This window comes from Pavona decussata, unplaced genomic scaffold (assembly GCF_977016875.1).
Source record: "Pavona decussata unplaced genomic scaffold, jaPavDecu1.1 SCAFFOLD_232, whole genome shotgun sequence".
Lineage (NCBI taxonomy): Eukaryota > Metazoa > Cnidaria > Anthozoa > Scleractinia > Agariciidae > Pavona > Pavona decussata.
In genome coordinates this window covers 1,706,436-1,723,251 of record NW_028145637.1, presented here as the reverse complement: position 1 = coordinate 1,723,251, position 16,816 = coordinate 1,706,436, and the positions used below count along the sequence as shown (strand labels likewise).

General features: G+C 39.3%; 1 protein-coding gene and 1 pseudogene across 1 annotated transcript; one reads left to right on the top strand and one right to left on the bottom strand.

Moving 5' to 3' along the window:
- The first annotated feature begins 5 nt into the window (after positions 1-5).
- Positions 6-12,207, top strand: LOC146458693 (steroid 17-alpha-hydroxylase/17,20 lyase-like). Its single transcript, XM_085090506.1, has 4 exons — positions 6-236; positions 6,558-6,715; positions 9,914-10,944; positions 11,968-12,207. Exons 1-4 carry the CDS (start codon positions 37-39, stop codon positions 12,112-12,114), a joined length of 1,536 nt encoding a protein of 511 aa, XP_084946632.1. The 5' UTR covers positions 6-36; the 3' UTR covers positions 12,115-12,207.
- Positions 782-3,341, bottom strand: LOC146458694 (uncharacterized; annotated as a pseudogene).
- Positions 12,208-16,816: the final 4,609 nt, after the last annotated feature.

The following is a 16,816-nucleotide window of genomic DNA, read 5'->3' as shown; positions in this document are numbered from 1 at the left end:
TTTCCATGGGAACGAGGTTGTTTAGATTGCTGCAAGATGTCGCTGTGTGAGTACTTTACTTTTGGCAATATCTTTCTCGCTTTAGTGTTCTTGTTGATCCTTAATCAACTGTTTGAGCTGTATCAGTTTAGAAACATGCCGCCGGGACCTCGTCTGACGAGTTTACCTTTTATTGGAAATTTGCTGAGCTTAAATACTTCAGGCCCTGGTGACAGCTTTCTTGACATCACGGCAAGGTTTGTTAGAAGATGAATCATATCATTTACATCGTAGCTTTTATACCTCCTGGTTTCTAAATTCGGGTAGATTTATTGTGGTCAAAGTTTTGAAATGTACTTAATATAAACGATGTCAGAACAATTGATCAAAGGTTGACATCGAATATGCGATTGCACTTGAGCAACTATCTTTCAAAACATTCCTTTAATCAACCCACGTTACCAAGACGACACACTAGTTTGGGCAAAAATAAGTTTATTGAGCCAAGCGGAAACTGCTGATCGATAGCTTGACAATAAACCTAAACGCAACGAAACTGAAAAACGCTAAGACTACAATATGATTATTAACTTCACGAAGATCATAAGAGATTAGGGAGGGAGAGGTGGGTAAGAGCCGGGGGTAAGAGCTTACGCCTCGTCTCCGGATCTTACAAAAGATGTCCTTGCGGTCTGCACAGTCGATTATTAACCTCTTACTAACCGAGCGCGAGGGCCGTACTGGGGAATATTGGCCCGAGGTCGTGGCAGTATGGACTGAGTGCAGCGAGGTCCGTATAAAAATGACCGAGGGCAAATATTCCCCAGTACGGCTCGAGCAAGCTAGGTTAGTAAGGAGTTTATTATATGGCACTCGGAGCAAACTTGTTTACCGAAAACGCACTTCCGGTCACTTGATTCAAAGGGTTTCCATCGTGAAGTGTTTTTGATGACGCGAGCAACCCAGAAAGAACAAGCTACGGTACCACGAGTTTGCCGGAAAACAAATTTACTGAACGTTTACATGTAATCATGTTGATTGTAGAAAAGACTTCAAGAACGATTTGTAGCGGAATTGGACGAAAATCTTAACAGCTGCGGTTTGTTTTTGAAACTCACAAAACTGGTTTCGTCGAAACTTTACTAGCCCATCACAAAGTATGGATCAAGAAAAGGTTGCTGTGAAAATCACATTCAACTTTAAAAGAAGCAGCGTTAAGTCAATCGTCCTCATCGCTCTCATCTCTGGCTTGGAAACCCAAGTGTAGGGATAAAAACCACCACACAGTTCTTTGAAGTGCAACTGGATTGGAGTCGCCGAATTCTCCTGCCTCAAAAAGAGCATCTTCTTCATTTTCGTCAATCGCCTGAGCGGCTTGCAGCTTGTTTCTTCGGTCGTGCTTGTGAACTAGTGACTTGGGCTTTGCAGGTAGAATTCTTCTCGATTTCTCAAACTAGTTGTCCTTGAGTATGTTGAATGGATACTTCTTCTCAGAAAAGTATCGCTGTATATTGCGCTGAAAACTGGAAAATGTTGCTGGCTCGTATTCACCTTTTCCTGCGTACGTTCATAAAAAAAATTGACAAAAGGTGGTCAAACTCGGACGCAGGTAGGCTTTCCATTGCTTGACTATTCAAGCTATTAGCTTCAATAAAACTGAGTAGCGTGTTCTACGTGCTCATATCAGTAGACGTCTTCCTTTTGTGTTTTCCCTTCTCTGTTTGTTTGCAAAATTATCAATGGCTTCGTGGCTTTCGCTGATGCCTGTTTCAGAGGTTTCTAGATCTTTGGGATAGTAAAATTTGCTTTGTAAATGATATTCTTCTTCGTCCATGTTGGAATCAGTCTTTTGGGTAGTTTCTTTGCAAAGAATGAAAGTATTTTCAGATTTTTCTTCGCAGTTTTAGCTGCAAATTTTTGTCGTAGACAAAAATACACGGCTTATGACCGTTTCCACAGAAACGGTCCGTATGGTAAAATCCTGACCAGGAAAGAACCAATCAGAACGCGCAGATTTTCCTTAAGACTACCTTGCCATATAATAAAAGAGACATTCGATACCTCTATAACCGGTAATAAAATTTAATGATTTCTCAATCAACCCACGTTACCACGACGACACACGAGTTTGGGCAAAAATAAGTTTACTGAGCCAAGCGGAAACTGCTGATCGATAGCTTGACAATAAACCTAAACGCCAAAGTGCCCAAACTGGGGTGATGAAAGTGGTAGTGGGTTGAAAGAAATAAATAAAAGACTACATACATGATAGAAAACTAATGTGATATAGATGATACAACTTACGCAGAAAACATAGACTGAAGCTTACTTGCCATAGCGTGAACCGCGCATTGTTTTTGTTGCTGTGACAATTCTAAATAAACGAGATAAGCGTCGCTTTTCCAATCTCCCTGCAATTTGATGATTTCGGAAGGTACATGACAATTAAATGCGAAGGTCGCCCCGCCCCGGCGGAAACTATGTGGGGAATAAAGCGCGGGATCTAAATGGAGCTTAGACAAGACCCTAGAAAGAAAAACGCATAATTGCTTGTAAGTGATGGGTGCTAAACCCGAACCCGAGAAAACTGAAAAAAAGAGGAGCAGACACAGGGTCCGGGTTGATAGCTAAATGGCGATGTAGAGCTAAAATTGGACAAAGACGAGACCCAGGGATGGCGGGAATAGGCAGGATAAGAGATCGTTGCTGACACTGAATAGTCTGTGTTAGGAAACATGAATATTAGCGCCCGCAGATGTAAAAACCAAATTTGCCCGTGTAATAACCTTGGAGGAAATTTGCCGCGTGTTGTCGGGTACGAGATTAGATTTGCGCAAAAAAGTAAAAAATGCGATTAAAAACAAAGCCCACATAGCCACATGTAAGGGGATACGAAAATTAAAAAGATCAAATGCAGCATGCAAGATTGAAGGGGTCATAGGAGATTTGCGAGAAACGGCTTGTCCTAAAAAACGCTTAACACCCCGCAGCAAAAGCTGAAAGTGATAATCGGAACTCCAAGTGAGTTCATAGCCCGCAAGGCGATGACCATGTTTAAGGCTACTAATATGATTAAGTACAGTACCGTATGCTTGTTTCTGAGCAACTAAATATGCGATATATAAGCTGATGGATTCAACAGCAATAGGAAAAGGCTGAATAACCCTCAGTTCACAAAAAGTCTGGTAACTACGAATATGAGCTGCTATGTTCTTCTGTGTAGACGTTGCGTGAGCCAAGTTGATGAGACGTGCGACTAAGGACTGCAAATTGATGAGAGAAACATCTGTAGAAAGATGTTGGCCTGATCCCGGTGGCAGCTCTAGAAATGAAAAACAAAAAAACAAAACTAAATAAAAACAATGTCAGGCAAAAGTCAGGGCGTACATGTACATGTACATGTAACATGTCGATATTTCGAAAGTCGATAAAAATCGACGATCGTTGTCGATCAAATTCGATACTAATCAATCTACAAATATCAGAAAACAATAGAAATCGATCACTAGATTTCTTGCGATTATCAATCTTGATCGATTTTTATTGTTAAAATTTGATTTGATTGATTTTAATCGACAAGTATCAAAATATGAAAAAACGTATGGCGGGAGATGAGACTGCAGTCGAACACAGACTAACAAACTGCGAGCCAATCAGCTATATCAAGATTTCATTAAACCCGGATTCAGTACACTGTATTAGAAGCTCAAGCAAACGTGAGGAGAAGCAAAAGCAGCAAACTAGCTCTATTCACATCAAATATCTGAAAAACTCTCGGACCACTTTGTGGCTCACTGGATGTCAGTATTCTACATTGAATAACAACAGCACTTATGACAAACCACTTGGTTGCTCAGTTTTTATTAAACTAAATTGCCATACAGATTTACTTTAGAGCACTTCTGTGGTATTTATATTATTACTCTGTTACTCGATAAATGTGTTGTTTAATGTTAAAGATCTGTAATTCCTGTACCATTCATAATTGCTAACAAACTGTTACTGTTATGTCAATTTAATTGTTGTATTGCACTGTTACATGAAGGTTATTGTAACTTTAATCATTGTTTATTGTTGTAAAGCAAGTATGGTGGAATATAGTACTGAACATGTGTTTAATAAAAGTTGTATTAAAAAAAAATAATGTGCAGTGGTTTTAAAACCCGATAAAACCCCCTCCTTATTAGTATGCAATGTTTTTCTCATATGCTAATTTCCAACTTTCACAAAAGCATCACTGTTATGAACTCTCTTGACATACGCTTTTCCAGGAATGTTTTTGAGGCTGTTCAAAAACTCGCAGCACATGTTTTATTGGATCTAGAACCACTTGGCTGCACCTTGTGGTTTTAAATCTCTATAAAATACTGCTGCTCGTGTTTTAAACATTACATAAATTGCGGTTCAAGCTATCGGGCTATTGGTTTGGTTAATTTCGCAGTCGATTGATGATTATCAGCAAATATCGAGTACTATCCACTTATCTACTACGTTTTCAATGATCCATTTCGATCGACATGTTACACCCTGCAAAAGTTGATCTTGAAAATACATGTATGTTATTCTCACATTAATTTTAAAATCCACTCTGGTCACTTGAACTGATAGAAAGTTAGCAAATACATGTACATGTATGTCTGTTTATTAAAGGGAGAGTTTCACGGTTCGGTGCATTTGCGAGCGATGTCATAAGCGCTGTCAAGCTAATTGTTTTTGCCAATTAGAAGCGAGTACACAACACCGGCGGGATACGGGGGGCAAGTCTTATAACTTGCTGGCATAAAATAAAACTGATCCCCATGTAAAACACATGGGGATTTTTCCAACGCTTCGTGCAAATGTCTCATGACATCCAGGAAATGCCAGAACATTCCGATTTATCTTATTTCCATTTAGAATGAACTTATGCGAATGCATACGGTTTTATTTTTGTACAATGTCGATATCTCGATATCATTGACCTTTTCGATTACCCGTGGTTTGAAAAGCCGAGAAGCTCCCTCAAACTTACCTACTTAGGACCAGCATTCAGTGATAAACTTACTATAGTGTGTTCGTTCGATGGCCTTATTTAATTAGACCAGCGAGAAGGTAAAGAAGGAGATATCCGCAAGCTTACACACTTTACACACTTCACTACACAACCGTTTAGTAACCACAACACCGAGTGTCCTGCCAAGATGCTGGAATGCATTTGAGAAAACGCAGCAGTGGTGGCAAATCAAAACTACATTTGCCGTTTTATTTGCAATAACCTTAATTTTATTTTTAATTTTAATCTTGAGTAATTACTGAAGAGGCAATATGGAAATACATGTATTTCTGGAATCCTGACGTGTCAGGAACACTTTGATCCTTGATTTGCTTTCAGTTGTATTTCTGACCTCTTTAAAAGAGAAGCATGGGTATAATACTCATATAGATTCTTAGTAAAATGTTCAAATGTTTAATGTTTCATGTTAAAGGCCCACATTCACCCAAGATGTATTGCGCGCCGAGGAACAGTTTTCATATATGAAAACTACCCCATTTTATTTGAGTGGGAGTCGAGTGAGAAAGCAATAAGCGATCACGAATATTTTTTCCCTCCAGCATGAGTCGTAGAGGAAACCCGCATGAACCGCTTGAGTTTATACAGCCAATAAGATCACGCGCTTGGACAATACAGCATTTCAAAACAAAAACAAACGACCGCAATGACTCTTGGGTGAAGGTGGGCCTTTAATGTATATATATGATTAGTACCCTGACCACTCTTGTAATTTAGCTGTTAAGCTACAAAAAGAGTAATTTTAAAAACTAATTATTATTATCATTATTATTATTATTATTATTATTATTATTATTATTATTATTATTATTATTAATGGCAACAATTTCCATTTCCCCACTGTTAATAAAACTAACTAGGGTAAACAGCACTTAGTTTTTCATGCTGTTAACGACTGGAACAATATTAAAGTAATGATATTAGGAACTGTAAGTCTATCGTGTTTAATTATTATTATTGCTATGTAAGGATTGAGCGGGGAGCTGTTTTAGTTTCTGTGACAAAAGGTCGTGTTTCACACAGTCAAAATCCTTACTAAAGTCTAATGCAAATAAACATACTGCGTTGCACTCTGGGGTATCAAGATACTGATTAACCTTATGCTGGATTGAGAGGAGTGCGTTCGTACAGACTATTATTTATTATTATAATATCATTATTAGATTTTATGAGTTACTTTATCAACTGTCTATATTGTATAGATTATTTTCATCATTTCTCAGTTATTGTTATTGTTGTGAATTTGCCTTGTTGCATTGTTGTTATTGTAATTAATGTTCAACCCAGAACCTCCTTGAAAACCACTTTTTGAAGGAGCTTTCTGGTAAAATATTGAATAATAATAATAATAATAATAATAGTAATAATAATAATAATAATAATAATAATAATAATAATAATAATATATTAAATAATAATAAAGCACATTCCTGGACTTTTGGCTCAAAATATGCCCCCTCCACCATTCCTATGACATTCCACCATAAGTAACATTGCTTTAAATTATTTTTTATTTCATATCATAAAGCTTGCGAAAGAAGTATGGCACAGTTTATTCAATGAAACTTGGTAGTTTTAAATTTGTTGTTGCTGAAGATGCTGATTCTGTGAAGGAAGTCCTGGTGAAGAAATCTGCTGATTATGCTGGGAGACCACCATTTTACAGCTTTGTGATGACCACATTGGGTATGTACAATTTCGCTAGAAAATGTTTGTGGTTTTGTGTCAGGAATTAGTTTTTCTCAAATGTTAAGAGCAAAAATTAATTATACTAATCCTCTTCTTTTGTCCTCTGTAGCTTATCTAAGGCTCCATGTACTATACACTCAGCCTTTACAACAATAACTTCCCACCAACGTTTTTCCAGTCTGCACATGCATTGCGTAAAACTTTTCAAAGCAATGGTGCTTAATTTCATAATGGTTCCAAATTATGTTTACTTAAATGAATATCATGTCATGAAGGTGTAAATTTAAAATATAAGTAACTATAATAATCTACTCAGTGTACTCATGGAAATTTTGTGCTTCACATTGAGATGAGCTCAAGCAGTAAACTGAGCAGCTCTGAGAAAAGTTCCAAATGAAACAACTTTAAACCACAACACATAACACATTACACATTACACATTACACATAATTTTTTATGACATACTCTTTCATATTAAATTATTCCTCAATGCAGTTCATTAGTTAAGAAGCTAGTCCGGTTATATTTTTTGGCAGACTGGGTTTTAAATCAACTGAAATGTCAAAGTATATTGTAATTACCATGCAGTGTCTATTAGCAGTAAAGTATTTCTCATACAAATATGTCTGTTTATATTAGACTGCTTTTCACCCTTCAAGTGGCAACTAAAAATAACTGTAGTGGGAAAGAATTAGTTGATACGGTGTCCATTTTCTTATAGTCTCCCTCGCAGCCGTTTTTTGGGCTGTCACGCAACGCTCCCCCCAAAAGAAGCGGCTGCTGACATCCGAACTGCATTCCTTTCTCATTGTCCTTGCGGTTTGTTTGCGGTCTTTAGAACAGACCAATCACATGCCAGAAAATCTAAATGACGTAAGATTTCGACAGCCCAAAAAACGGCTGCGAGGGAGACTAATTTTCTTACGACTTGATTGTGAATGATGAAATCTATCAGTAAACAACACAGACTGCAACTTCCTTTGAAGATCCTGGTTTATATCCATCGACAAAAATGAGATTGTTAAAGGAGAAGTCGGTGCCACAACCTCAAGGAAACAAACAACTGATGGGAACAACTATAGTAATGGGCAGGACCCAAATCGCACTGTACCTCACGACTGTAGCTTAATAGCTCGTATACATGTACAGTTAGGACATTTGCAACCCACACTGAACCCATGAAAATGCTACTGGGCTGACAGCAGCAGACCATCAAATCCGCAGGTCGTGGGTTCGATTTCCCTCCGAGATCTTTCTTTGCCTCCTCTGGTTTCCCATTTCCTTACTAGGGTTAACGCTCAGTAGTATTTTCATGCGTTCGTTAAAGAGTTGATTCTCTGATCCATCATTTATGACCTTTGTGCTAGTGACACAACAGTCATTGTTATATGGCTAGACTTTAAGGTTACCGTATACCTTCAGAGGTATCTCGCGTTTAAGCGATGTAGCGCGTCCAGTTTAAACTTTAGATACCTAAACCCCTATATCAAATTAAAGCTGGCTATCAAACTACATACCAAGAATTTTGAAATAAAATGAATTGTTGAATTTTTCACGACCTCTAAATACGAGCGTCCGAATTACCTTTTTAAAGCTACAAGTCAAAGCGAATTTTGTTTTTTCGCTAATTTAATTTGCTCCTCAGTTTCCGGACCCAAAGCGCTAAAAAAACGTGTCTGCATTTTGCCATATTCAATCGCAATGAAAAATTATAGAGCATTTTCGAAATAGGATGAAAAAAATGTTAAGTGATAGTACAAAAATCGCTCTCGGAGAAAAAATATTTCTAAAGAAAAAATTCGCAGAGACCTTTTTGTTGTTTATTTGTTAAACTAGCTACTGTCCAAATTTGAAGGCAAACGAACAAATTCCTTTTCAGTTTTAGCTCTTTGAAGTGGCTCCTCCAAGTGAAAAAAATTGATTCGAGAAACAACGCTAAAAATTCGGCAATTCATTTTATTTCAAAATTCTTGGTATAGCTTGCTAGCCAGCCCTATAAGCTTTAATTTGATATAAGGGTTTAGGTATCTGCAGTTTCAACCGGACGCGCCTGCATCGCTTGGACGCGAGACACCTCTGAAGGTATAGGGTAACCTCAGTGGGGTCACTGGGGTAAAACGAGTTCTGTGGTTAGTTGATTGTCGGTTACGTGCCCCCGACCGGGATACAATTCCGCAGTTGTTGCCCTCTCAGTTGCTTGCTTGTTTGTTTTGCTGTGATTGTTGATGGGAGAGTCTGAATATATAACAAAGCACTTAATATATGATCCCTCGGGAAACTAGTTAGTTTTGTTTTCCCTCGAGTCAGAAACATCAGGACTCTCGGAAAACAAAACTAGCTGTTTCCCTCAGGACCATACATTAAGTGTATAGTTTACCCTTCTAATTTTTCAGAAAGTTTTTAACATCGTAAAACCTAGTGAGTGGAGCGTGATGCTCTAGAGTTCTTGTTTTTTCCGTGACTATAAACTAGCATTCTGTGATGCAAATGGGACATGAATGTACAATCTCTCCTATCTCCAATTATAGCAATTCTCCTATTGGAATAGTCTCTACTCCATTTCTTATATTATTGCTGTGGCATGACTAAAACGCACTGATAACTTTCCCTGCAATCACAAGCACAGCGAAATTCCAAATCTACACTATTGCATTGCTCCTAAATTTAATTCTTATTTCACAATAACACGTTTCTGTTCCTAATTTAGGTTAATTAATAGATACGTGCAGTTAAATCATTTTCATGCATTACATTAACTTCGGACTTTGCCAATTTACAATTTACAATCTTATTCGCGTTACATTTTGATATATTTCGTGACATATTCGTTCAATTAATTTTCCAGTTAATATTAATTTATCATGCAATATTAAATTATTTTTAGTCACGCACGTTTAATAGTTCTTCTTTTCCGAAAGGAAATCCATTCTTTCCATGGATCTTGACTAATTCTTTTTGATGCAAACTTACTAAGGTTAGACTGTGTGGTTGTGAGGAGGCTCTTGTGTTTAACTTTCATTGTAATATAATAAAAAATTTAATGGACATGTCTGTTGCCCGTTCGTCCAGACCATCATCATCGTCCTCATCATCATCAGTCTTCATAGTAATATCATACAAGTAACTGGTGGTTGATTATAGTATATGTCATTATTTTATCACGTTTTGACAAATATTTATATTCCTGCCTGTAAGGTGGAAAGGATATTGCTTTGGGAAACTATGGACCTGGATGGAGATTCCATCGTAAGCTGTTCATGACAGCTGTCCGGCAGTACCTCTCTGATCAGCAACTTGTGCAGGAGAGGATCTCTGAACAGGCCACCAGTCTGATACAGTATTTTGAGGAGCAAAATGGAAAAGACTTTGACCCTGGAAAGATTCTCATGGAAAGTGTTGCAAATGTCATCTGCCGCATCACATTTGGAGAACGCTTTAATTCATCACATCCGGATTTTGAGGAGCTCTTGCATCTGAATAACCTTGCCTTTGTAGATACTGAACTAAATACCGAGGTCTTTGTTTTAGATCTATTTCCACTGGCGAAATACTTCCCGTTTAAAGGTTACAAAACAGAAAAGAAACTAAGTGATCGAATTTTTGAAATTATTTCCCAGCAGTTGAAGCTGCAGTTGGAAGAGTTTGATCTTACAACAGAAGTTCAGAGCCTTATTCAAAGCCTTATAAAAGAGAGGATTACTGCTGAAAGTGAGCTTGGAGAAGAGGACAAAACATCTCTTCTATCAGATGACTACATTGTCAACACTTTGGAGGACATGTTTAGTGCTGGTTATGAGACCACCAGTACCACTCTGCGTTGGGTGATTGCATTCCTGGTAAACAACCCCGAATACCAAACAGAAATACACGACAAGTTGGATGAAGTAGTCGGAAGAGACCGAATGCCGGAATTGGATGATCGTCCAAATCTGGTACTTATTCAGGCCACAATCATGGAAGCACTGCGCCTTGGAAATGTTGCTGAAACCGCTATTCCCCATTACACACTGAAAGACACCTCACTTGCTGGATACCGTGTTCCTAAGGACACTGTGGTGATGGCCAATCTGAGTTACGTTCATCTAGATCCAAACTGCTGGGAGAATCCAAATTCATTCAACCCGCATCGTCACATGGATGCCAATGGCCAGCTCATTACCAACTCTGGCAATTTTCTGCCTTTCTCAGCTGGACGCCGAGTTTGTGCTGGTGAAGCCTTGGCGAAGGTAAGATTAAAAACAAAAATGCTTATGAACGTTAACACTACGTAGTAGTTAAATTGATTGTACTGTCAGCACAACTTTAAATATCAGTTGAACAAGAACTTACATGTACGAGATCTATACCAAACAAACACCACAGTTATTTTATCACACCGTTTATAAGCATTGAGCTTGAATCAAGCCAACAGCAAGACTTTAATGACACTACTATCGAACTGAATGATCAAACAATCAAAAATAGCGCAACTTCAAATTAAATTCCTTTTTAGAGAAGGGAGGCAGTGATTTTCAATCAAACCAAGGCGACTGTAACATAGGAGCCATCGAAATTGTCACTTAAGAAAGAAACCTTGCGAGCAATTATCAGCGGGTTTTGAGTCACAAATTTGTTTCTTTATTGTTGATTTCACTCAGCAATATCCAATATTCTGTGGCAAAAGTAAGAGAAATCGCGTTTGTTTACTGTAACGTGCTGCTTTAAATAGAAAAGTTTTGTTTTGTTGCTGTTTTTAAGGATTGTGTCTCGTAATCTCGTAATACAGATGCTTTTGTTTTGTTTGTTTGTTTTTTGTTTTGTTTTTTTTTTTTTGCCCAGTTTATGGCTATACGGGAAAAGCAGGTCTTAGCAAGGGATTTTGAAGTCCAAAACAAAAATTGGGGTAACCATGTTGCTTTAAAGCAACAACAGTTCTAAAAAGCTTCTGATTACATAACAATGTATGGTTTTTTCCCAAATTGAAACTTAGTTATCTCTGAGAAATGCCCAATTTTCTTTTTAGATTTAAATAGCAGTTACTCGGTAAGATCTTCTTTTCCCGCGCAGCTATAAACCTTGCTAAAATACGTTTGAATCAGTAGGTGCCGTCCTAAAAAAATCATCTCGAGATACACAGAACGTATACGCAGAAGCAAAAGGAGGCACGGTCTTAGTTATCTGACCATTTGCGTTATAGCGTGTTTTAGAATTAGCTTGATGTAACGCATGGAACTTTTTACAAAACAACACAACAACATTTGTTTTTGTAGGTGGAGCTGTTCCTGTTTTTGTCTTGGATGCTGCACAAGTTTACATTTTTGCCAGCGGAAGATGGAGGCCTCCCAGATCTTAAAGGAGTTTCTGGATTTACTCGCTTTCCAGCTCCTTACAAGATTCGAGTTCTAAAACGCCACTGAATTCTGGGATGTTTAACCCACAGCAGTTCGTGGGGGAATAAATTATTTAGACTTACTTTGTATAAACAATAAAGCTTTTAGGTAGCCAACGCAGTTGGATGAGTTGCACTACATTACCGATTGGAAGCAGTTGGCATGTGGTATCACCTAGCATTATGTTCATGTTTTCTAAATGTGGCTGTTGATCGCCAGGAAAACTTACCTCACGCACACCATCCAACGGTAATCAATCGTACAGTCCTAGGTACAGTGAAAGGTTTTAGCTTGTCAGTTCTGGGATACAGTTTTTGAAAGACTTGCTTGTCTTCTGGTGTTTTAGGAGCTGCTCATGTACAAGAAAAGGTGCTTAGGTTTAATTACAATTTTGACCCAAAAAACTAAAAATCCCCATTCCGTAGCCTTTTAATTTGTAGTTTCCATCTCAGATGCTTGTTAATCTTTTGCAAAGGGGCAGTGTCATATACTTAATTAAAGTCATATATTTACAATCCAATGGACACATCTTCTTTAATGGCAGGCAGTCCAGGGGCGTTCGTAGGGATTTTCTGATTGTAAGACGATGGCTGTGAGGGCCAAAGGGTCCTCATCTTGGGAGTCGGGACATGCGTAATTTGAAGCTAAGGTAAAAAGCACTTCCCTACTTATTTTGTTTACATAATTTAAAAACAAACTGACCTACATGAGTGGGCCGTTTTAGGGAGAACAAATGGACAGTGACAGCTCTGACTAGCGACACGTACTTTGCAAATGTATCTGAAGTCTTGATGGAGCTCAAAGAAATTTGGAGCCTAGTCGTCTGCTCTTTTTGGCGCAGAATACTGGAATCATGGCCTCTTCATCAATAAAGCTGAGCACTGTTAATCGCCAATACAATTGTCGAGAACGCTTTGTGTAACCGCGACTGGAAAAGTGCCTCCACCGCTGCTGACGCGCCGCTTGCAAGGACTTCTGAACCATCCACAAGATTCCATAATCCTTTCGCCATAAGCAAATGTTTCATCTGAAATTTCCAAGTGTTCCAGTTACTCCCGTCAAGTTTCTCGATCGACCACTTCTCCTCCATGACTCACCCAAACAGCAAACTTGAAATCGAACTCGTCATAAATTCAAAATCCTACTTGCAAATCCAAAAACCACAGGCGTTGTTCAGCTCAAGCACGACTCAACTAAACCAGTTGACAACATCAACAACAACGTGCTGGGCCCATAACCTGAAAATATTCGCAACGCTAAACTATACTCTTCGTTTATTACCGAGGGTTACAGTTACACACAAAAAGAATACAACAGCATAAGCTATTTAAACTTAAATTCAAACGAAAATACAATAGTTTCAATAACAAAAGAAAATTCACTATCACCAATGGGAAGCTTAATTAAATATTCCTGTGAAGTAATGTCAGTGTGCATACATTAAAGTTCGAATTAGCAACCGTCAAATCACGTTCTTTTTCACAATAACAACAGTCTCTGTTACGCATGCTTCAGGGAAAGTGCTAAGAGTCGCTCTGTTTTCATCGTTGAACGTGCGTACGTCCTCAATATGCGTATGCGTATCGAGGAGGATGGTAATATTTGAGACCACGCTGGGATAAAGGGCCAGATTAGCCTGCTGGATCAGAGTGTCTTTGTAAATGTTCCCAGTTTTTCATCAGTTGAATGATACAACTTTGTTAGCCACCGCAAAATTTCATGGTCAAGGTCTTTCTTCTCTGAAAGATCAGTTTTGTACGTTTCTGTGGAATGTTGTGAGCTGTGTAACTGCTCCTCCAGTAGTTTTCCAACAAATCAGTTTGGATGGAACACGTTGTCCACGGTAAGAATTAAAAGCAGTCGCGTTCTCGATTTTTGGCTGGTATAATTGACCCAGAATATTACAATGGAGACGAGGAATGGATGAAAACATGGCATTGATCGGCAAAATTGAGGAATACAATGAGAACGACAGCTGGATGTAGTACAACAAACGACTCGAGCATTATTTTGTGGCCAATGAAATAACGGACAACAACAAGAAGCGAGCGGCAATGTTAAGCGCATGAGGAGCGAAAACTGACAAGTTAATCAGGAACTTGGTAAATCAAGGAAGCCTACCAACAAGTCGTTCGCAGAGTTAGTCAACGTAGTGAAGAATCATTTTAATCTAAGAACCCCTTCAATCGTTTATCAGTTCAAATTTAAGTCATTTTCGCCAGCTGGGAAAAACAATACAACAATATGTTGCCGAACTGAGGAAATTATAGGAGCATTGCGAATTTAGCGACCAACTGGAGAAAATACTTCGTGATCAACCGCTTTGCAGTATGAATGATGAATGCGTACAGCGGAGATTGCTTGCGGAAAGTCAACTGGAATTCAAGAAGGCAATGGAATTAGCCACCGCGATGGAAATTGCCAACAGGAATACACGTGATCTGAAGCACGTGAATCCAAACGAAAATCCGTAAGAACCACAAGTTAACTGCATGAGCGAGGAGCCACCAAAATAGCACCAAGGAACCCGAAGCAATCAAAAGAATGCTATCGTTGCGGAGGCCAGTTTCATGATGCCCATAAGTGCAGGTATAAGGAACAAGAGTGCTATAGATGCCATAGGAAAGGTCACAAAGCAAACAAATATCGCAATAAACGAAAAACGAGTGTTCAAAACAGGAACAGGTCTGGAAACACACATCGCCTGAAGACACCAGAAGACGCGGAAGAAGAATGCAAAGAGTACGCAATGTTTCACATAGCTGCAAAAGGGAGAGAATCGTATCGAATTACCTACAACTGAACGGAGTTCAGACAAGCATGAAAGTGGGCACCTGTGCTACAGCTACATCAGTGACGAAACCTACAAGAGAATCATTGATGGAAATTCTGCGAAGAATCGATCGCACATCAACTGCTAAAGTGAGGTGCCAAACGCACGCAGGTGAATTAGTCAAGGTCTTAGGAACTGGGAACGTTGTTGTGAAGTATGAGTTGCAAGAAGTGGAACTACAAACACTCGTAGTGGAAGGATCGGGGCCTAACTTACTTTGAAACAACTGGTTGAGAGTTCTGAGCGTAATTAGAAGGCGAAATTTAAATTGGAAGTTGACGAAAACAACCAAGTCTTCAGTTGGACGATTGATCGACCAGTACTCAGAAGTGTTTCGAGAAGGACTCGGAACATTCACTGGCCCGACGGCAAAGATCCATGTGCAAACAGAGGCAAAACTGAAGTTCTTGAAGGCGAAACCAGTGCCGTACGCTATGACAGGGAAGATTAAGACTGAACTCGAGAGGCTACAAGATTAGGGAACAATCGAACCTGTTCAGTTCTCCGAATGAGCAGCTCCCACTGTAACTATCCCGAAACCAGACGGCTCTATTCGCATCTGTGGAGACTACAAACAACTGTGAACCAAGTGTCTAAGCTGGACAGCTATCCTATCCCGAAGGTTGAAGACCTCTTAGCCACTTTAGGAGGTGGTGAAAAATTCACCAAACTGGAAAGGCCTATCCGCAGTTACTTCTTGATGAAGAATCTAAACACAACACCACCATCAACATACACAAAGGATTGTTCCAGTACAACCATCTGCCCTACGGAATATCGTCATCACCGGAATCTACTGCACAACATTCCTTATGTAATCGTCCGAGTTGATGACATCCTAGTGTCCAGAACTAGTGACAAAGATCATTTAAACAACGTGGAAGAAGTCTACAAACCACTAGCAAGCGCAGGCTTACGAAAATCAGGAAAACGAGTGTGTGTTCATGGAACCTCGAGTAACCTACCTGGGTCACAAGGTCAGCAAGGAAGGCATTCAACCTTTGCAAGACAAGGTCGATGCTTTTACCAATGCACCAGCTGTCTCAAGTAATCAAGTTCGTACAGCAAAGTTGGCCCAATCACAACTCAGATGAAGTATTCAAGTCCTACTTCACAAGGAAACACGAATTAAGTTTTGAAGATGGGTGTTTGCTATGGGGCAATCGAGTGGTGGTACCCCCTAAAGCAAGAGGAAGAGTAGTAGAGGAGTTACGAGACACACCCTAGAATTTTCCGTATGAAGGCGTTGGTGAGAAGTTGTGGTGGCCGAAAATGGATGCAGAATTGCAGCAGAAAGTGCGTCAGTGCAGTCCCTGCAAACAAAACAGGGAGTCACCGCCAGAATCTCCTTTACATCCCTGGGATGGCCTCATTAACCCTGAGTTCGACTTCACCTAGAGAAATCGAGAACTGCTTATGCAACACATGGTCTGCCGGAAATCGTCGTCACAGATAATGAAAGCAACTTCACAAGTGAAGAGTTTGAAGCTTTCCTCAAACAAAACAGAATCCGTCACATCAGAACCGCGACCTATCACCGTGCGTCAATTGGACTGGCTGAGAGGGCCGTGCAATTATTTAGGGAGGGATTGAAGAAAATGAATGGAGGAAGTGTGGTGACACAAGGTTCGCGATTTCTAGCTCGTTACAGAATCATCCCTCAGGCTTGAACAGGAGTGTCGCCAGCAGAATTATTCCTAGTAAGGAAACCCAGTTGAGACTACACCTAGTCTAAACAGAAATAGGGAGGAAAGCACGTCAAAGCCAGGCTTCTCAGAAACAGGCAAATGACTGGCATGCTTAGAGACGTACTATGCTGGAAGGAGAAACAGTTTATGCGAGCAACTTCAAAAAAGGTCCAAAGTGAATACCTGGAGTTTTGAAACAGCCGACTAG